Source organism: Gopherus evgoodei, chromosome 1, assembly GCF_007399415.2.
Source record: "Gopherus evgoodei ecotype Sinaloan lineage chromosome 1, rGopEvg1_v1.p, whole genome shotgun sequence".
NCBI classification, from domain to species: Eukaryota; Metazoa; Chordata; order Testudines; family Testudinidae; genus Gopherus; species Gopherus evgoodei.
In genome coordinates this window covers 197,513,525-197,536,439 of record NC_044322.1, presented here as the reverse complement: position 1 = coordinate 197,536,439, position 22,915 = coordinate 197,513,525, and the positions used below count along the sequence as shown (strand labels likewise).

The 22,915-nt window shown below is 40.8% G+C and overlaps 1 protein-coding gene across 1 annotated transcript in view; it reads right to left on the bottom strand.

Annotated features, from left to right (window-relative positions):
• The window catches only part of HJURP (Holliday junction recognition protein), a 37,258-nt gene extending 15,420 nt beyond the window's left edge, over positions 1–21,838 (bottom strand). Inside the window, 7 exon segments of the mRNA XM_030582088.1 lie at positions 480–541; positions 6,568–6,625; positions 10,083–10,138; positions 17,719–17,746; positions 18,974–19,038; positions 20,479–20,545; positions 21,703–21,838. Coding sequence (XP_030437948.1) covers positions 480–541; positions 6,568–6,625; positions 10,083–10,138; positions 17,719–17,746; positions 18,974–19,038; positions 20,479–20,545; positions 21,703–21,777 — 411 coding nt within the window. The 5' untranslated portion in view covers positions 21,778–21,838.
• Positions 21,839–22,915: the final 1,077 nt, after the last annotated feature.

The following is a 22,915-nucleotide window of genomic DNA, read 5'->3' as shown; positions in this document are numbered from 1 at the left end:
ACTTAATTTGCCATCATATTGCCCTGATATTGCTTGTTTAGGTATCTCTGAAATTCCTCACAGTCTTCTCTGGAACTAGAAACCCTAAACAACAGTTTATATGAAATGGCTTCGTTTGTATCATTCCAGATCACAACTGCACTGAAAAAGTGTTTGATTAATATTAATCAATGCCCTTGTAAGCAGTCTCAGGTCTGAACAAGGAGGGAAAATGAATCTCCCTCCCACATCTACAGTTGGCCACTAGGAACAAAGAGGGGTATAGGCAACACAGTGGAGAACAGGAGGAGAAAGTTGTATTAGTACAGTGCTTGCTTTGGCCGTGCTGTAGTTGACCTGTGGATGAACAGGAATTAAGAGTTTGTGGCTGTCAGTCCAAAACTTGTCACCTACAAAAAATCCACATGAAAATATTTTATATTAAAAAAATCCAACCTCTTAAAGTGAATGCAAAAGGTATAAAGAAGAATTATTTTTACCTTGAGGTTAACATTTTCAAATTTTCTTCTAATCGAAACCAAATCAGCTTCATGTTCTGTATCTACAATTTGAAGTTAAACACTAAGTAAATTCCAATTCATCCAAACTCAATGCAATATATTTGTATTTCTGTGAATTATTTTAAACTGACACTGTGAAGACCAAACTGGCCAAAAAATTACATCTTGAAAAAATACTTTTTACAAAATCCTGAAGAAATATGTTCCTGTATTATATTTTTAATTTAAATCTCAATGAAAGTCAGTGAGACTTGGCCTCTGAAGCACCTAAGTCACTTTTGAAAAATGGCGTAACCAGAACTCTTTGAGATGGACTACGTACATCCACACTCATGGGATGTGCTGGACAGTATAACTCAAATGGTGGAACTTTCTCACAGGAGTGATTGTTAGAGAGCTCACATGCCCTTCCACCCCACCTGTCCCATTCCCAAATGTTCCAAGGGCAAGACTATTAAAGGGGCATGGTGACCTCTGCAGCCTTAATTCCTTCCACGGTTTTCATAAGTCAATATTTCATTAGGACTCCGACGAGGACAGGAAAGTTTGGCAAGGAACATGACTATGCAGAATCCATCTCAACAACTCCAGTTAGAGGTAAGTACATGTCTGTTGCATGTTATGTGCATTTAACATGCGCCAATTCAGCTTTACACGGTTGGCAAAAACCAAAAACAAAAAAAGAGAGAAAACAACAACTTTAATACTGTATCTGTAGTGTGGGAGATTCCGCTCGCCATTACACTCAATGTAATTTTGACTATACGCAGTTTTCACTTTAGGCGGTGACTGCGGAACGTAACCTCAGCGTAAGATGGGAAAGACCTGTAAACTGTTTTTCTTCCTTCAAATGTCCTCTGCATATTCCCACTCGTGGCATTCAATATCCTATCCAGTGTTCAGGGAACTCAAACAAGTCTTCTAACCTTGCTTTCTTAGGTGGAGAATTGTGAGAAGTGTAAGAGGTTTTTTCCCCATTTCCCTTCTAGGCAGTCTATCTTGCAGATCCAGGAAATGATCTTGACTGTGAACCTATGTGATGCACTTGATCTAAAACCATGACAGAAGAAGTTGAGAGTACTGGTGATGAGGTTATCACCAGTTCAGGAACTTTCTTTGGATCCAATGCAAACCTCTGAGCTGGGGGATCCTTAGATATACCAATATGCAGGGTGGATGAAAATCAGTGACTTTTTTTTAAAATAAAAAATAAAGAAATCAGATTTTTTTTTGATAAAATGCTTTTGAGGAAAAAAACCTATCCAAAGATAGTTTAATTAAGGACACATTATAGCTCAAGATATCTCATCATGGAATAGAGATTATAATTCTAATTCTATAGTATCATGTAATGTTAAGAAAAGTTTTGTAAATGAGTTCCAATAGTTCATAGATTAGGGACCTAATCTTATGGGGTTCCACAGACGTCTGTACAGATTATTTAGGTTAATCTTTCTATCTACCCAATGGACTCAGTGCTCAGTCTAGAAGATACCATCAGAGATGCTTAGTTTTGCAGTTCTCAAACTGTGGATTTGTGTCTCCAGAGATAACATGTTTGTTACAGCAAAAATGTTTTAAAATAAATATATGTAGCGGTGAGAAATAACAGACCTCAACTCTATTGTACCTCTGCAAATTTGTATACAGAGTCAATCCCTTACCTCTCTTAAAAGTGAACAGTTCAAAAAGTTCAATGAATAGAAGATTGCGGGGGGCGGAATAGGGTCTGGACAAGGAAAAGAAATTTGGAGATAAATGTGAGAAGTGAGGGACATATAATATTTTAAACAAAGCAATTATATGTTTGGTATTCAAGAAAAAATCCAGAATACATAACGTCTTTAGTTAAAAAAAATAATTTAAATGTCTGTCTGGTGATGTTCTCCTCCTAATACAGCATGGCAGAAAATCCTCCAAATATTAATGATTAACCGTTGAATTGAACAGGGCTGCCCAGAGGATTCCGGGGGCCTGGGGTCTTCGGCAGCGGGGGGCCCTTCCATTCCAGGACCCACCGCCGAAGTGCCCCGAAGGCTGTGGTGGGAGCCCCACCGCCAAATTGCCGCCGAAGCGGACCAGCCGCAAAAGTGCAGTCAGGACTTTGGTGGTAATTTGGCAGCGGGGTCCCCCGCCGCGGGTCTTCAGGGCACTTCGGCGGCGGGTCCTGGAACGGAAGGGCCCCCTGTGCCGAATTACACGAAGACCGGCTGCACTTCAGCGGCGGGTCCGCGTCGGAGTGGAAGGACCCCCCGCCGGTGAAGACCGGGAGTGGAAGAAGCTCCGAGGCCTGGTCCCGCAAGAGTTTTCCGGGGCCCCCTGGAGCAAGTGAAGGACCCTGCTCCAGAAGCCCCGAAAAACTCTCGTGGGGGCCGCTGTGGGGTCCGAGGCAAATTGCCCCTCTTGTCCCCCCCTCTGGGCGGCCCTGGAATTGGAGATAGTTTGCCTCCCAATGACTTCATAAATATCTGCTTCAATTACCTTTGGTAAATGAAATAACTAAACAGTCATTCATTTTCTGATATAGCTGTAAAACTAATTTGAAAAGTTTTCAAAATAAATCACTTTAAAAAATATATAGTGTGTACCTTCTAAAAATGAAACCTACATCTATCTCTGAGTTGTGAAGAATACGTATTAAGGTTATAACAACCAACAATGCACTTTTATGCAGAAAACCATGATTGAATTGAGTCTTCCTGACTAGTGATTTAAATCAATTTGATTTAAATCAAATCTACCCTGCCGATCTGAAATCCTAGCTTTTGGTTTGGGATCCATTATTTTCTGATCCTGCTCTAATGGACCTGAGGTGTCTCTCTCTGTTAGTCCTGGTAACAGAAGTCTATTTGTCCCTTCTTTGGAACCAAGATAGACAGTTTCCCTGTCTGCCTCTCTCACACAGGGCTGTGAAGTAAGGCTTCAAAGTTGAATCTGATGATTTAGGAGCCAACTGCAAAGCAGTTTTGTAACTGGATCCCAGGGCTGAACCTAGTGCTTTTCGCATCGTGGTCCTGTGGGAACCAAAACTTTCCAGCATCAATACTGGTCTTTTTGCATCATCATCAGATCCCTTTGTGGTGTCGGATCTAAGAAGCTTAGCTATTAAAGCTTTTTGAAGCAATAGGGCTTAGTCTGCTGTTGCACTCCTTGCATGCTCTCAGGGTAAGCCTGCTGCAGACAAAGTATTCTGAAGAAGAATGACTCTCTCCACGACATACCAATCATCCAGTATGGACATCTGATGCCTGGAAGACTGCTAGACACTTTAAAGCCAAGTATCTTTGCCTTTGGAACCACAAGGGAACCAGTAGTCAGAACCAAAGTCTCTATAAAGTTCATTAAGAACAAAAAACTTTCCTTAAATCACAAACTTAAGCCAAGACTAACACCAACTATAAAGCAGTAAACGACACAAAGCTAAAGCGCTATAATCATCTAAGGCATGTCTACATCTAAAATTTTGCAGCGCTGGTTGTTACAGCTGTATTAGTACAGCTGTATAGGGCCAGCGCTGCAGAGTGGCCACACTTACAGCAACCAGCGCTGCAAGTGGTGTTAGATGTGGCCACACTGCAGCGCTGTTGGGCGGCTTCAAGGGGGGTTCCGGGACGAGAGAGCAAACCGGGAAAGGAAACCAGCTTCGCCGCGGTTTGCTCTCTCGGTCCCGGAGCCAGCCAGCAAACCGCAGGGAAGGAGACCTGCTTGCTCGGGGTTCCGGGACCGAGAGAGCAAACCGGGAACGCCGCGGTTTGCTCTCTCGGTCCCGGAGCAGCCAGCAAACCGCAGGGAAGGAGACCTGCTTGCTCGGGGTTCCGGGACCGAGAGAGCAAACCGCGGCGTTCCCGGTTTGCTCTCTCAGTCCCGGAACCCCGAGCAAGCAGGTCTCCTTCCCTGCGGTTTGCTGGCTGGCTCCGGGAACGCGAGAGCAAACCGCGGCGAAGCTGGTCTCCTTTCCCGGTTTGCTCTCTCGGTCCCGGAACCCCGAGCAAGCAGGTCTCCTTCCCTGCGGTTTGCTGGCTGGCTCCGGGACCGAGAGAGCAAACCGGGAAAGGAAACCAGCTTGATTACCAGAGGCTTCCTCCTTCCACGGAGGTCAAGAAAAGCGCTGGTAACTGTCTACATTGGATTAACAGCGCTGGATCACCAGCGCTGGATCCTCTACACCCGAGACAAAACGGGAGTACGGCCAGCGCTGCAAACAGGGAGTTGCAGCGCTGGTGGTGCCCTGCAGATGTGTACACCTTCAAAGTTGCAGCGCTGTAACTCCCTCACCAGCGCTGCAACTTTCTGATGTAGACAAGCCCTAAGTGAAGGATCTAGATTAATAGAGGTTTACATCCATCTGATGCTGCAGTTGGAAGGAAGTGAGTCTGCAGAGGGTGCCATGCCCCCTTTTAAAGCCTTGCTCTCAGAACATTAGAGAACCCAGACGAATAGGAGGTGGCATGAATGCCTTAACAGGCATTGCTATTAGAAGTTTCCACCATCTGAGCTACAGCAGTCATAACATCCCATGAGTACGAATATGCTGAGGAGAGACAGATAAGGACACTTAAAAAAAACTAATGTGACTGTCCTTTTAATTGTCAGAAATGTCACATCTTGAAATAGTTGTTTTCCATTGATAGATAAATGCAGAGAGGCATTTTAAGAGATATGCTATGACATGCTTATGGATAGGGCTCTACCAAAATCACAGACAGGAAAAATGCATCATGGACCGTGAAATCTGGTCTCCCCCGGTGAATTCTGGTCTTGTGTGATTTTACCCTATACTACACAGATTTCACAGGGGAGACCAGTGTTTCTCAAATTGGGGGATCACACGGTTATTTTAGAGGGGGAGGGGGGCATGGTTTTGCCACCATTACTCCTGCGCTGCTGTCAGAGCTGGGTGGCTGGAGAGTGGCAACTGGTGGCCAGGCGCCCAGTTCTGAAGGCAGTGCCCTGCCAGCAGCAGCAGCGCAGAAGTAAGGATGGTAATACTATACCATGCCACCCTTATTTCTGCACTTCTGCCTTCAGAGCCGGGTGGCCAGAGTGGCGGCTGCTGACTGAGGGCCCAGCTCTGTAGGTGGCAGCTCTGCCTTCAGAACTGGGCTCCTGGCCAGCAGCTGCCGCTATCCAGCTGCCCAGCTCTGAAGGCAGCACTGCCACCAACAGCAGTACAGAAGTAAGGGTAGCAGTACCGCAACCCTCCCTACAATAACCTCGTGACCCCCTCACGACACATAACTACTGCTGCACTGTGATGTGAGATGTAAGTAGAACATTGCCTTTCTCAAAGGCACAAATCTTATTTTTACGGATAGAAAAAAATCTCATCTGAAGTATACAAGTTGTGTAATGCCATTCAAAACACAGCTATTTGAAAACAACAGTATTAATACAAGTGTCATGATCAATTAATAAGTCAGTCAGGAACACAAAACATTTTCAAAAGCTTGAAATAGAGACAGTGCGAACAGTTGCAGAATTCCTGGTCTCTCTTGCAAACACATTATGATGGCTCCGTTCAATGACTTCACTTGCATGTCCATTAAAATTACTCTCCATGCCTTTCTGGTACAAACCTCTTAGGCACTATGGTGATACAAACCAACCAAACCAAACAAAATAATAATAATAAACCACTCATTTCTACTTTGCAGTACAAGCTCTCATTCTTTCACCCCCTTTTGATTTATAGAAATGGCAGAGGCAAACGAACTTATTTCAGACTTAGAGAGTCAAAGTGGGTGAGGTACTATCTTTTATTGGACCAACTTCTGTTGGTGAGAGAGAGACAAGCTTTCAAGCTTACACAGAGCTCTTCTTGCCTGCCATACTAGTCACTTCTGTGCTGGGGTCTAACCAAGAACATGAATATTGCACTGGTCAGCATTAGCAATGTTGCTGTCTCATATGGTCCCTAGTCAATACTTCAGCTATAACATATTAAGAGTGTAAAAAGCAGACCCAGATTAAACCCACCATTTTGGAAACATGACAACTAGCAGGACCTCCATGCATTTTAAAACAATAAATACTAATGGCAAGTATAATAACTTTTTTGAAATCTTACCCGTGTCAGCAACTTGAATCTCTTCATAGGAGTCTATAAAGGATTTCCTAGCAGGTTCCTTGAAATAAAAACACACATGAACAAAGTCACAAGAACTAGTAGCAGTTTAGCTCTAATAATCCGGACTACTCAAATTCCCTTTGCCATTAGTTCCACTGTTACTGCTGGAAAACCCAATTCTCTTGTGAAAATGACTATGTCAAAATGGCATCTTAATCAACAAAACTGCTCCTAAAGCCTATTCTGACTCTCAGCTGAATACTCAGGTTTTTTTTACTATTTTTTCCTCCTTTTATTCTCTGAGAGCTAACATAACCGTGAGAGGAAGCTAGTGTGTACTCGGTTTTTTTATTTGCCTTTAAAATATACAATAAAATATACAAGTTGCCCAAAATGAATGATTAACATTCTTAAATATTAGGGGGAAGAGATTTTCAGGGGAACAATATAACAGCACAACAATGATATAGTGATGGGGATCAGACAGATTAGCTTAATAGAATAGCTAAAAGAATTTTGATTGCTGTATCTTTACTGTAGGTAATCTATGAGCCAAAAAAAAAAATCCAGTTTGAGCTTCAGATTCCATGTTGAGTTTGTAGACCTGGCAATTAAGGAAAAAAACATATACTTATAAACTGAGTACATTTCATCTGGTGTCATGCAGAGACAATTAATCTTCAACATTGCAATGTTATTCTTGGAGTAGAATCAAGAGCAGAGCCACCTAGTTTCAAAGTAGTACCACACTTGAGGCTACTTAACTACAGAGGCTTTTTTAAGTGTTTATATGAAGGCTGCCTTGCAAAATGGTCATGGAAGTTTACCAGCTGAGAAAAAAAAAAGTTTACTCCCTCATCCTCTATTATGAGAAGGACAATGAAAAGAACAGAGATCTTATTTTCCTGTCAATTACAGCTGCGTGCCACAGGAAAACAGAAATTTGCAAGACTGATTAACTTACTTTACTGCAGATACTATTACAATATAGAGAGATTCAAATGAAGTTCTCTACTTACACAAAGAAAGTGACTGGTTATCTGCAAATAGTTTTCTTAACACTATATTAATATTCTTCAGAATGTAGGGGTTTGATCCTGCACCCAATGAAATAATTGGAGCCAATGGCAATAAATCACAATGTATGCAGATGAGGCCCTTAATGGTTTATTAAAAAGGTTTCAGTAGAGAAAATTTCAGAGTCAATTTTTTAGTAACTTTTTACAATTCAATGCAAAGGAGACTGATATAGACAAATAGCTTTTTCTACAGGTTTTCAATTGACTTCTTGCAACGAGGTTCTTAAAGAACTCCGGTAAAACAAATCTAAACACTTTTTTTCTATCTAATTCAAAAATGCACTTTGGACTGAATACAACAGCAAAATGCAGACAGACAAAAAAGTTTCAGGAACTTGAGACAAATAACTAGAAAAACAACATCATTACTTAAAAGATGCAGCAAACCCATGAAGCCTGCCATACTGAATTTCAGGTACTGTTTCACATTTGATCCTGAGACGGAGCAAGTCCCAAAAGCAACTAACTCTTAAAAAGCCTGTAGAGTTTACAACAGAAAACACCTTAAACATAAGTAAGGTTAAAAAAACCTGTCTTCAATTGGAAAAAAAAAAAAACCACCCCCTCTGTAGGTTTCAAAGCCCACAGGAAATAGCTCTTTCACTTTAGATTAATTTAAAACAGAGGCTGGGATTCAGCGGATGTTCCTATATCCACACACTGTAGGGAGGACATAATCACATGATGGACAAAGATAGTTACAGAAAACATAATACAAAAGAATATTTCTATACAGCCTTTCATATAAACATGCATTTTTTATAAAGTGAAATAAAAATACAACTGTCAATCTGTGCAGTACAGGTCTGTCTCGTCTTACGCTGGGTTATGTTCCGAAGTCAGCGCGTAAAGCGAAAACAGCGTATAGTCAAAATTACATTGAGCGTAATGGCGGGCAGAAATGCCCGCACTATAGAAACAATATTTAAATTGTTACTTTTCTCTTTTTGGTTTTTTTTTTTCTTGTTTTTGCTGACCGTGTAAAGCTGAAATCGCGCATATTAAATGTGCCTAAGATGCGACAGACCTGTACAAGAGGAAAGAAGATTATTGTACACTTTTAAAAACAGTAGGAACAGGCTTAAAAAACTCCCACCCCATTTTAGAACAATGGTGACCAATACCAGGGTCCAAATATAATTTTCCAATATTGTTGAGAGCTTTAACCAGAAAAAAAGACAATAACTGCTCTATGGACCATACTGCTCTCTGGCTTTCCAGCTTCACCCTACCCATAAAAGCCTCAGCCTGCCAGATAACTTAAGCTTAGCAGGATTCAGTCGTTTGTAAACACTGATGTCACCTGACACACAGAAATGGCTGAAAAAACATATCCATCCATTGCAGTTAGCAAATGAAGTCTCATCCACACCTTATGCCCGTGGGGTCCAGTATCCCAGCCCCACCGGAAGCTCTTTGCAGCCCTGCTGTTACAGTCCCACTCACTCATTCACCAGCTGGGAGTGTGGGGGCCACCCGAGGAGGAGCTCTTCAGCAGCAGGGTGGCCTCCTTGCAGTCAGGGGCTCGCTCTCCTTCCCATGGTCTTGGGGGTGGGGGGGGTCTCTGCTCATTCCCCACCAAGACCACAGCTTTCCTTGCAACTTGTGCCTGCAATGTCATTGGCTCTGCAGCTGCGCAAGGAGCCCCTGCAACCCTTGTGTAAAACTGTGAACATTTACTAAAAAGCTTGAGGCCCAGTTACATCAGGGCTAAACACCTACGTAGTACAGTTTAGTTGAACTTCTGTATGACGTGGGGTGCACCAAATGCAAGGGCACAGTAGATCAGGGTTTGACATAAGCTGGACTCCACTGCATCAAGTAATGCAATTAGAAACACTGTGCCTCAGCACAGATAAAACGAAGCCTCAAACTCATCTTGATTGCAGATGGGGGATACAGCTGATAAGGATACAGTAAAGCACAAAACCCATAACAACTGCAGGCCACAGCCAATTGATCCATTGCTTTAAAGATAGAAAAAGTAAATTAGATGATCACAGTAACTATGAGAATAAATTCTGTTTCAATCCATGAAGGAACATGCACATACTAACAGTAAGAGCTCTTCTAAAAGGATGCAACTAGCCACAATGGAGGCATGTGCATTCAACACCCGGGGAACTATATGGACAATTCTTGAAGATGCAGCACTGTTGCAAACACTTTGCAAAAATTCAGATATACAATGACTAAACCAAAGTGGAATACTGTAGTAGATAAGGAAGAAAACATACAACCTTTTTGAAAAAATGAGGATCTGTATTAGACAGCATGGTAATTTAATTCAATAATTCACACTTTTATTTTAAGTTAGGCTATTATACAAATCATATAGAATCCTGCAGAAAGAAAAACATAGTAATTATATTCACATAGTCATACATTAGTGTCTAACACATTCACATTTGCCAGAAAACTTTATGGTGCCCATACCTGATGTACTTTTAAATCTTCATCTTCAAAATCAGAGATCCATTGCTTTCGTGTTTCTTAATTAGAAGGTATGAAAAAAAGACCTCTCTTTTAGAATGGACATATTGCAAATAAGTGTTAGATTTGCATCCAGAAACTAATTTAACTAATTCCTCATTTACACGTAAATATTTATAATTAAAGTATTTTCTATATAAGTAAACTCCGGAAAGGTTTAACAAATTCAGCACACGTACAAAGGAATGAAAGAAAGGAAGAATGACACACCAAGTCAGATTTTCACCCCACAAATTGGCATAGTATCACTGAAGTCAGTGAAGCTATGTTCATTAGATCAGTTGTAGATCTCACCTGATGCTTTTAGACAGACACTCAAAAGCCTCTCTAACAGACAACTTCAAACTACTTGTAAAACACTGTTAATTTCTAAGGACCCAATCTTACAATACTTAAGCAACTGTCTTAACTTTATTTATGTGGGTAGTTCTATTAACCTCACTGAGACTATACACAAATCAAGTCATACAAACACACAGACAAGTGTTTGTAGGATCAGAGCCTATTTCTATACAGTACAAGTAATATCTGCCTTTACAATACACAAGTTGTCCAAAATGAATGATTAACATTCAAATGTTAGGGGGAGAGATTTTCAGAGGAACAAGTATAGTTTGGTGCTAAACTGCCCTTTTCACCTCTAGAGGTCATCCCAGTAGTTCTGGAGTTTTACATAATCCCTTCTAGCTATGAAGTTTTCCCATAAGCATTGGTTTCTGAACATTTTTACTCAATTCTTTAAAGTTGTTCACACCAAAAAAAATGCATGCCATAGATTACAGTCAAAGCATAAGAGTTCCTCTTTTAAAAAAAAGATTTACAAGGCTTACACTACAGTCATTAATTTGCTCTTTTAGGTAGATAAATATTTATTCTACTTATAACTAATAATTACTGATTACGCGTTGCAAATACTGTTAAAACCATTTATAATGTTCTAATGAGATGCAGCATGCCTTCTCCCATGTTCTTTGTGCGGATTATTTACATAGTGCCCAAAAATGTGCTAGAAAGCAAGGAAGGAGATGATTTAGAGCTACATTTTTTAGTAATACATAAGGAAAAATAAAGTATCAAAAATATGTTTGTCTAGTTTCAAGTAACTTTTTTATTTTGCCTTTTGCCTGCTCCAGATACCTGCCTTAGACACAGCACTGCATTAAATGAACACTATTTACACAAAATAGCTTTGCTAGTGTTCCCAGATCTGACCCTTCCTGGACTGCTTCACCAGTACCATCTTGCAACTGTCAAATGTGCCATGACTGAACCAGGGAGCGACACTCCACATGCACACATCAGTTTGAGCTGCTATACTCTTCCCGTGTGCTCCCTCAAGTGACACCAGAAAGTGGATATTCTTTGCCTACACTTCCTGGTACTGTCTTTGAGTCATGAGAGAAGAGGAAGAGAGGAGGCAATTTTCTGTGTATTTTGAAGGAGTAGCAGGGAAGTTTTTCCCACCTGCTACTTCAGGAGCTGCTTTAAGTGCTTCATGTCTTTCTGGTATGGTTTGGGAAGCCCATCTTAGAACAGTTTCTTCCTTTACAAATTGTGCTTGCCCTCCTTGGCTTAAGGGAGCACTTGTCTCCATCCCTATATTTTAATTTTATTTTTCTTTCATAAAAAGCAAAATAAATGTAAAGACCTTAACAGCATCTGTGGTTATAAAAAAAAAAAAAAGAATCTAAAACGTGCTCCATGCTTTTTTCTTCTTTAAGAATCCAAAGAAAGATTGTACTTTGTGCTTTAGTCCCCACCATCTTCTCCCTTAGCTTATTAGTACACCAGAAGCACTCAGCCTGATTAAAAAAAAATAATCAAATTTCCTTAAAACTGGTGATTACATCTGATGCTAACTTTGTTTAATTTGTATTTATAGCTGTGAATACTCTTCAAGGGTAATTTGATTCTTGATACTAAACTAGATACTGTCCTTAAAATTTCTCAGATTGAAAACTGATTTGAAGTAGTTGAGAAGAAATCTGAAAATATGAAGAAAAAGCCTTTGGCTTTGGCAACAAAACTAAATAATACTAATAGGTATCTTAAACAAAGATAGCTCTTTGTTATATTGGAAAACAGGATCTAGTTTCTCAATAGTAGTACAGCCTCTAATATCTATCTATACATGGGACATGCTTTTGATGTGCACCGGAGGCAGGGGGGGAGAGTAATTAACTCAGTCTGACATTATTACACTATTAGCAAGAGTTTGATTCTCCTCTCTAGAACTAAGGATACCTAATAAAAGTTCTGTACCTAATTCTTTCTAATCTGCTGGTACTAAAACTTTAGTGCTTATGTCTTCTCGTGACAGAGCACATGTGATGCAATTGGTCTGCAAAAAATGGAAACATTATGTATAATAAAAATATGTATAACCAGACAGTCTAAAGCTACCCATCCATGTTTGACATAGGGAAAAAAAAAAAGTTCCTGCAGAAGGCAAAATTTGTTGATTTTGCTTTAACTTCTTCAAGTTTGTTTCTAAATAAACTGAGATTAGTCAAAGATCAAAGCATTATTTATTTTTATTATGATAGGGAAAAACCTTTTGGCTTCTTAAATTAGGCATATGGGGTTCCTGCAAATATTTATTCATTGTGTTCAATTTTACACATTCAAGTAGTCCCACTGGGATTAATTTCAGGCCTAGAAGTTGGCAGGATGAGGCCTTAGAGAAATGCATATGGAATGATAAGGGGAGGAGGACCAAACAAGACGATGATGGGATTACTCACATGCATAAGGTTAAGCACAGGAGTTTATGATGTTTGCAGCATCAGGGCCTTAGCTTGTAAGCTCTTTGGGCCAGGGATCACATCTTGCTGACTTTGTGAACATGATGCACATCTACAGGGCATTGCAAATAACTTTTAGCAATATATTTTATTTTTAAAATGCTGATTCAAGGTTACATTACCCTCAACTTAACTGTGCTATTGGGAAGCAACAAGGGTAGTCAGATCAACCAAATTTCTGCTTTTGTCCCTATAGAGCAAAATCCATTAAACATCACAGAGGGATTTGTTTGTTTGAAACTGGAACAAAACATCCCTTTTATTTAGGTAAGGAAAAATTTCGATTATATGTTAAACACCACAGAAATATCATCCTACCAGGAGTTTAACACATTCCTTCCTTGGTTCTCCTACCCCCACTGTACACTTTGTATTGTGTTGAAATTGAAATTAATATATTTGAAAATGTAGAAAACATCCAAAAATATTAAAATAAATAGTATTCTATTATTGTTTAACAGTGCCAGTAATTGTGTTCATTTTTTTCCAACTACTGATGCTTGTCTTTGCATCCTGAATGTTCGTTGAACATAGGGGTGGTTTTGGTTTGGTTAGGTTTTTTCTTTATTAATATATTGATTAAACTGGTTAAAGGTGGACTCTTGGATGGAGAATGAATGTAGATAGCACAACAAAAGGATGTTGGGGTCAACTATCTTTTAGGGTTGAGGGCCTTTTTCTATAAATGTAACACTTGTCCTTTCTATCAAGTTCAGTTGATGTAATTACATACAAATGATGGGGGAGGAAGGTTTAAAAAAGTGTATTGTTTATATGGCTCAGGTGAGCACAAGAGCAGTATTCATAAATCAGATGGTGTAATAGAAATTCTCCCTGAAAAAAAGGTTTCTATTATGTTAACTCTAGGCTTGATCCAAAGACCACTGAAGTCATTTGATCACACCTCTTAACTTTCTAATTTTATAATAGTACTTGTATATGTTGACAGGGAAGGGGGAAGAATGGTAATTAAAATATATTCTTAGGTAGTGGAATGAAATTCAGACAGTTGAACAGCCTGCAATGGAGACTTCAAAAGATAGCGTTTGATGACTCTGCACTGGATTTGACCCTAGCCCTGCTATGTGCTAATGGCATTGGAATTAATGCCAAATAAATTTATTTGTTGGGTTCGAGGGTTTTTTGTTTTTGTTTTTTAGTATTCTAAAGGCTTGATCTGAACTACTTTTAAATCTCATCTTCTTTATTGTATGCAAGACCATGTAGAAGAAAAAACAGTTCACACCTTCTGTTTTTGTTTTTTTCATTTTATTAAAGTAATCCCTATAGCAGAAGTATTTTTTAACTTAGTTATGCTAGTCTTAAATCCTCGTAAGCAAGAAATACTTTACACTTGTTATCAAAAATGGATAGACAGCATGGATGTTTCTCTGCTTTTGTTCTGAGGCAAAAAAAAAAATTTCCAGTTTTTCTCTTTGTTTATATATTTGTATTAGGGCTGTCAAGCGATTAAAAAAATTAATCGTGATTAATTGTGCAATTAAAAACATCAATTGCATGATTAATTGCACTATTAAATAATAACAATACCATTTATTAAAAGATTTTTGGATGTTTTCTACATTTTCAAATATATTAATTTCAATTTCAAACACAGAATATAACACATTTCCCCTCCCCCCCAAAAGTTTGATCCCTTCTGCCTTATCCCCTCCAACCTGTCTATTCCAGCCCTATCTTTTCCCCACCTGTAGCTCCTTGTCCTAGGCCCTTTCTCCTTGCCTATCCAGTCCAAGTCTCCACCCCTAAGGCTTCACATCCTAGTCCCAATCTTCTTGTCCAGTCTGTCCTAGTCTCCCACCTCATACAATCTAAATCTCTCTTCCCATCACACCCCATTCTCTTCCCCCACTGTTTCTTAGTGACTGTCTCCTGGACCAGCCTGTCCCAGTGTCCCCGCTCGCCTTCAGCTCCTCATCCAATCTCAATGACCCCATCCGCATAACCAACCAGTTCCCAGAAGCCCATCCTCCACCCCCTCCCAGTCTTAATCTCCATGCCCAACCAGTCCTAGTCTCCATTACCCCCACTATCCTCAATCCCAGCTTCACTCCCTCACTCCCTCCAGTCCCAGTTTCACCAAACAATTTGTCCCAATTTACTCCTTACCTTCCCCCCTGTACAGCTTTTGTTCTCTCTGCATTCAAATCGGACTGCTCCCTCCTCCATGCTGTCTGAGTGCTATATGGGGGGAGGGGTCCCTACAAGGACAGGAGAGAGAAGCTTCCCACTCTGATTGTCAGTGTCCAGCAGCACCTAGGCCCAGAGCAGCCATTAGAGGGAGTGTCCTGCTTAGCCTGCATAGCCCTGAGCTGGAATATGCTCTATGAGGATGACTAGGGCCCAACCAAAGTCATGGCCATGAAAAACAAATCAAGACCATGAAATTGGGTCTCCCCCCATGAAATCTGGTCTTCTGTGTGCTTTTATTCTATACTATACAGATTTCACAGGGAGACCAATGTTTCTCAAACTGGGGGATCCTGACCCAAAAGGGAGTTTGGGGGGGGCGAGAGGTGGGGGTGTCACAGTATTGTCATCCTTACGTCTTCATTGCCTTCAGAGCTGGGCAGCCAGAGTGGGGCAACTGTTGAATAATTTGGCTGAAATTTTTCAAAACTCATCCTGAGGCAAACATCCAGCAAGGAAAATTTCAGCGTGAAAGATCTGGTTACCATAAGTAACTGAAAACAGGGTCTTATAACAGGAAGTGTTGGGCAATCTTAATAAGCAATGATACCAACCACACCTACCATGTAAGCACTCATTTCAAGCTTTTTTTAAATCCACATTTCTGAACCTTTTGGAACATTCGCCTGACCTCTCTTCACTAACAATTTGCACTTTGAAGAGTTCAGATTTAAAAGCAGGACTTTTTAAAAATATCCCATAGTAAAAATGTATACAATAATTAGGACTGTAGATTAATAGCAGTTAAGTCACGTGATTAACTCAAAAAAATTAATTGCAATTAATTGCAATTTCAATCTCACTGTTAAACAATATCAATTAAAATGTATTAAATACTTTGCATGTTTCTCTACATTTTCATATATATTGTATTGTGTCGTAATTGAAATCAAAGTATTATTTTTATTATAAATATTTGCACTGTAAAAACAAAAGAAACAGCATTTTTCAATTCACCTCATACAAGTTCCGTAGTGCAATCTCTGTCATGAAAGCGCAATTTACAAACGTCGTTTTTTTGTTACATAACTGCACTCAAAAGCAAAACAATGTAAAACTTTAGCGCCTACAAGCCCACTCAGTCCTACTTCTTGTTCAACCAATCACTAAGACAAAGAAGGTTTTTTTACATTTGAAGGAGATAATGGGGCCCTCTTATTTACAATGTCACCCAGAAAGTGAGAAAAGACATTTGCATGGCACTTTTGTAGCTGGCATTGCAAGATATTTATGTGCCAGATATGCTAAACATTCATATGCCCCTGCATGCTTTGGCCATAATTCCAAAGGCCATGTGTCCATGCTGATGATGCTCGCTAAAAAAATAATGCATTAATTACATTTGTGACTGAACTCCTTGGGGGAGAATTGTATGTCCCCTACCCTGTTTTACCCGTATTCTGCCATATATTTCATGTTATAGCAGTCTTGGGTGATGACCCAGCACATGTTGTTCATTTTAAGAACACTTTCACTGCAGATTTCACAAAACACAAAGAAGTTACCGATGTGAGATTTCTAAAGATATCTACAGCACTCAACCCAATGTTTAAGAATCTGAAGTGCTTTCCAAAATCTCAGAGGGACGATGTGTGGAGCATGCTTTCAGAAGTCTTAAAAGAGCAACACTTCAGTGCAGAAACTATAGAATCCGAACTACCGAAAAAGAAAATCAACCTTCTGCTGGTGGCATCTGACTCAGACAATGAAAATGAACATGCACTGGTCCACACTGCTTTGGATTGTTATCAAGAAGAACTGATCATCAGCATGGACGCACGTCCCCCGGAATGGTGGTTAAAGCATGAAGGGACATATGAATCTTTAGCGTATCAGGCACGTAAATATCTTGTGACGCCGGCTACAACAGTGCCATGAGAGAACGCCTGTTCTCACTTTCAGGTGACATTGTAAACAAGAAGCATGCAGCATTATCTCCTGCAAATGCAAAAAAACTTGTCTCAGTGATTGGCTGAACAAGAAGTAGGTCTGAGTGGACTTGCAGGCTCTAAAATTTTACATTGTTTTATTTTTGAATAAAAGTTTTTTTGTACATAATTCCACATTTATAAATTCAACTTTCATGATTAAAAGATTGCACTATAGTACTTGTATTAGGTGAATTGAAAAATACTGTTTCTTTTGTTTTTTTTACAGTGTAAATACTTGTAATCAAAAATGAATATAAAGTGAGCATTGTACACTTTGTATTCTGTGTTGTAATTGAAATCAATACATTTGAAAATGTAGAAAAAAAATCCAAAAATATTTAAATAAATGGTATTCTATTAACAGCACGATTAATCGAGATTTATTTTCTTAATTGCTTGTCAGCCCTAATGATAATCTAAAAAAACCAACGTTCACGCTTTTTAAAAAAAGGCATACTAACATGTCCAGTAGTACCACTGTAAAAAATATTTTCTGGGGTGAAGACATCTGCTGTCTTCAGTCTTATACTGCATGCATATTAAAAACAAGTTTATATTTCTAAAACAACACGTATAGTGATACAGCATTTTTATTTTGCTTTTGAAGAGATTAATTACAGTACATGTATTTACCTGTGGTTTTTTGACATTGTGTGGCCTTCTGCAATTAAAAGCAAAAAAGAGAAGAGTCAGAAGAACCTTAGAATAGCGCAAGTTATTTTGCAAGACACTTATTTACTTTGCTTGTTTATTTATAAGGGCCCTGATTCTGTAAAGTACTATTCAACCTCAATTCCCAACAGCTTTTGTTTGCAGTCTAAGAGGTTACTGACCTACAAAGCACTGAATATCCTGGGATCATCTTACTTGAAGCACTTTCTCACACTTACTGCTACTGTTGAAATCAAAGACACACAAGCTGCAGCTACCTTGGTATATCAGAGAGCTAAGGAGAGGGCATTCTCTTTGGGTCCCTCAAGACTAAAAGTTCACTCTTCTTTCCTTTAATCTACCCAGTTCAAAAAATCCAGATTTGTTGACCTTCAAGACATTTCACACAGCCCACCTTTTAGAACAGGCATTTGGGAGAAGACTGAAGGTTTGGTTTCTTCGAATGTTTGTAATATATATTTGCTGAAGGGGCCAATATTTGTTTTTGGAGTGGAGCAGAAAGAGAGGGAAAAAGGAAACACGTAATATAATTTCCACAACAATAAGGGAGGAAGAGAATTGAGCCTGGCATGTGCACACTTAGGCTGTGCCTACATGAGACACCTTACAGCAGCAGAGCTGTATCAATGCATCTGTGCCGCTGTAAGATCTTTCGTGTAGCTGCTCTATGTCAGTGGGAGAGAGTTCTCTCATTGGCATAATTAAACCATGTCCAATGAGCGGCGGTCGCTATGTCAGCTCTCTCACCAACATAGTGCTGTGCACTCTACAACTTATGTCAGTGAAACTTATGTCATTCAGGGGGTGTATTTTCACACCCCTGAGCAACCTAAATTTTACAGACAGAAGTGATAGCGTAGACATGGCCTGAGAGACAACTCAGATTGCAAAGACATTGTCATTCCTTTATTTCAATCTCTACAAAACAATGCATGTAAATAACGCTAGAGGTGGGACCCCAGGGCAGAACTTGGCCAACTACTGTCATTTTACCACAAGTATACTTTAAAATCAACAGTGATATACTGAAGAGGTACAAGAGTATTGTTTAAAGACCTTCAAACTGTATTCTCTCAGCAATATTTTTTCAGCTGCTGAGCTTATCTGTCACTATGAAATGGAGAACTATTTCTCTTTGATTGTATCCCACAAATATTCTTTGGAACAGCAAGGTTAAATTAAGGAAATCATACCATGCAAGAGAGTTATTAGATACCTTATGTAATTTTTTCTTCCATTCGTTAATGCTTTTTTCTGACATATCACCCCATAGCTGTGGTCCTAGATATAACAAAACAGAAATTACTACAAACATTTTACATACTACAGTATAAGTCTATGTTGAATAATCTCTCTGTATTCAAGGAGCGTGTGTGAGGCAATGAAAATACCATCAAAACAAAACTACACCTGCAAGTCATTTACGTTGTGTGTTGGCCAGCAATTTATATGAAAATTACTTCTTTAATGCAGTTCTATGTTTGAGATTAAATTGAATGCAGTCAGTAAATTCAAAGTTAGTTTCCTTAATAACATAACTCAGCTCCATTGCATGTTATGGCCCTGATCCTACAAAGACCTAAGCAAGCAGCTAACTTTATATGTAAGTAGTCCCATTAAATGCATCAAGCCTATGTGGAGTGTACAGCAACTCAGATGTTTAAGTCTTCAAAGGTCTGTGTTTCCTGTAAGGTGTAAATAGATGTTACAAAAATCAGACACATTACCAGCCATTGCAAATTCACACATTCCAAGCGGCAAAAATGTAAACACAAAAAATCCAATGCTAATCCTTAACTCATGATTAAATACATTTAATCATATTAAGATTGTAAAAGCCTTTAAAAACGCACACCCTAAATTCTGGACCTGGGCTACATAATAGTTGGTATTTTTGTAGAATTCTACATATGCGTACAATAGTTAAGTTAACCTTGTTAAGGCACTTACTTAGGTATCAATCCTCATTTGACAGGCAGGAAACTATAGCAGAGCAGTTCTTGGCTCTAAGTAACATGTTCAAACCATTAGACGATAATGCCTATTAAATTGCAGACCACATGACATTTTAGAGAGAACTCAGCCTTTTAGGTTAGAATCTCCTCATATACATGCAACCGTTCTGACGGATGACAACTCTTATGAGACCCTGGAAAAACATGTACTCCCCCAATCTCAGTACAGTAACTGAATTAACCATGTGCTCTCACAGTGAGGAAAAAGTCTTCTCAGGATAACGCAATCTATTCCATCCAATGAGATACTGCAAAATATTCACATCACAACAGCTTTTACATAACAGCTACTGGGTTCTCCCCTTCATTCTCTCTTCTCAGTTACTTTCTTTCCTTTAAATTCATCTTCTACCCTAATGTCTGTGACTTACAACTCATTATAGTATTAATCACTGTTCTCGTGAGCCTCAATGACTTTTTTTTGTTCAAATGATTAAAATTGTAACTTGCTTTTATCCTTCACCCATTGCTACATATGGACATAGACCCAGCACCTGTAAAAATTATCCATCCATTACATTTTACATATGGCTTTGATGGGACTATGTCCACGGGCAAACTACAGCAGATACAGAAGCTTTTGTAGGATCTGGACCACAGAGTGAATTTTTTTTGCCCAGACATTATCCAGTCCTATTTGTGTAAATCTGTACACTGGTAGTAAGTCTGAAAAAAAATGAAAAACGCTATTTTAAGGAATTCTTACCAATGGGTGTATCGTAAGTCAATGATTCCATAGAGACAAGTATATCATCTTCAAAGGGATAATTGTACTATTAAAAAAAAAGATCATTTTACCAGTTAGAAATTATTGGTTAAATTTCTAACAGCAGAGGTTTTACATAAAGTTCAAAGATTTTCATAAGCTTGTTGAGACTGAAACACACACACACAGACTTTAAAGTATTTTAAAGTCTGCAATCTGACAATAGCCACTTTTACTTTAGATGAAATACATTTTTAAAGACTATAAAGACCGCTGTTCCAGGGCACAAGCCAAACACTAACTGACAGGTGTTTAGGAGTAAATGTGCACCACGGACAAGGTATCCAGAAACTGTCCTTTACAGGGCTTCTTCCACCTTCCTCTGAAGTAACTGGGTATGGACACCGATAGACTGAGAATCTGATTAGAGGGACTACTGGTCCGATCTCCTATGACAATACAGCCTAGAGGGGACTGACAAGATGAAAAAAAGCATTTACCATCATCATTATCTAAATGTTATTACCAAGACACTCAACGGCATTTTAAAAAAATACTGCATAAATATTTTCAAAGTTTATAAATAAAGACGAAGACCAAACAAAATTACTTTGGGAATTTCCATCTCTAAGGCGCTGGATGTATTCCACGGGAGCCACCACCTTCCCTGTCAACAACGTGGAAGCTGCAATAACTTGCTTGTTACCAGTGAGATCGCTGCCACATACAATACCCCGGAGCTACAATCTTCCTAAAATTAACCCCGCAAACCAAACTTAGAGATGTAAGCAAAAGGCACCCGACCTCACAGGGGTGACGCACCCGGGCGCTTTCCAGACCTCCCCGGGACTGGGGGGGGGGGTCAGCACCTATGCGAAGTGACCCAGTCCCAGGCTAGTTAAGCGACTGACGACAGATGTAGAAGCCCAACTTTATGCACAGCCACACTGCAGAGTTGCGCCTAAAGTCTTACACCTCTGAGCGCCCGCCCCCGGCCCTGGCTGCTGATTCCGATTACGGGGGACGGGAAGGGGGGGCCCGGCCAGCGGCTGGAGCAGCGTGTCTGGCCGCCCCGAGCGAGCCATCGGCGGCGAGTGGTTCTGCGACACCCCCGCCCCGCGCGAGCCGCCCCGGGGCCTGGGCCGCGCGACTCCCGGCAGGCCCAGGCCAGGCCGTTACCGGGGCGGGCGGCGGGGGGTGAGGAAGCCCCGCCCCCGGCCTCACCTTCTCTATGATCCGCTGCAAGGAATCCACGAACCGCACGTTGCTGAGGCGCAGCCTCTCCTCCAGCTCCTCCATGGCGGGGCGCCCCGCGCCCCGCCGCTTCCCCGTCTGGATTCGTCGCTCCCCAGTTCGACAAGCTTCCTAGCGCCGATTCAAACTTCGCGCCGCCTTCCGCAGCCCCTGACAGCCGGATTGGCGGTTGGCCGTGTCACTTTACTCGGAACAGCGAATCAGTGGTTCCAGAGTCAATGTTTTTCCTGTCGATTGGCTATCGTGTGTCCCGCCCATCTCCTTCTCAGAGCTCTCTAATTGGAGGCCGGGCTCGGAAAGGATGAGGAGTAGGAAAAAGGGGAAAAGGTTCTACCTAGCAACACCGGCCCAGCGTGAGCTCCTATTGGATGTGACATGCTGGTGGCCGGCTATTGGTCACTGCGGCCCTGAGTATTTCTTTTTAAACCCCAGCTGTCCCCAGGGCCATGGAGAGAAAATGCTGGAGAAAAGGGGAGGGTGGTTCCTCCTCCTCCTCCTCCAGAGCTCTGATCTCCAACCTTTATATGCCCAAGAGCCTGTTTTGAATTTAAGGGACCCCAGGATCATTCCCACCCCTTCTTCAAAGCCCTGCCCCCTCACTCCGTCCCCCTCTCCTGCCCTCGCTTGCTCTCTCCTGCCCTCACTCTCTCACCAGGCTGGGCCAAGGGGCTGGGGTTCAGAAGGGGGTGTGGGCTCTGGGCTGGGGCTGAGGGGTTTGCAGTGTGAGAGGGGGCTCTGGGCTGAACCTGGGGCAGGGGTTGGGGTGTAGGGGAGTGATGGGTGTAAGCTCTGAGAGGAAGTTTGAGTGCAGGAGGGGGCTCTGGGCTGGGGCAGCGTGTTGACGTGCAGGAGGGCGGTACACAGTGCTGGCTCTGGGAGGGGGTCAGGTCTGGGGCAGAGGGGGTGCAGCTAGAATAAAAGTGGGTCTTCAGTTTGTCCCTGGGAATAAGGAAGGGGGAAGAGCAGGAGGGAAGGAAAGAAAGGAGTGAAGCCCACACCATCACAGTACTGGCATCCTCCTAGTAACCCTAATTATTGGACCTCAGTCAAAGAAACAAACTGTTGCTCATGTGGTTGCCTTGATCACATGAAAAGGCAGTATTCTCACTGCTGGATTTAGGGGCAGATGATCACTGGGGTGCCAGGCTTGCTATTTTTGTTGTTAGTGACAAAAAGGAAAATA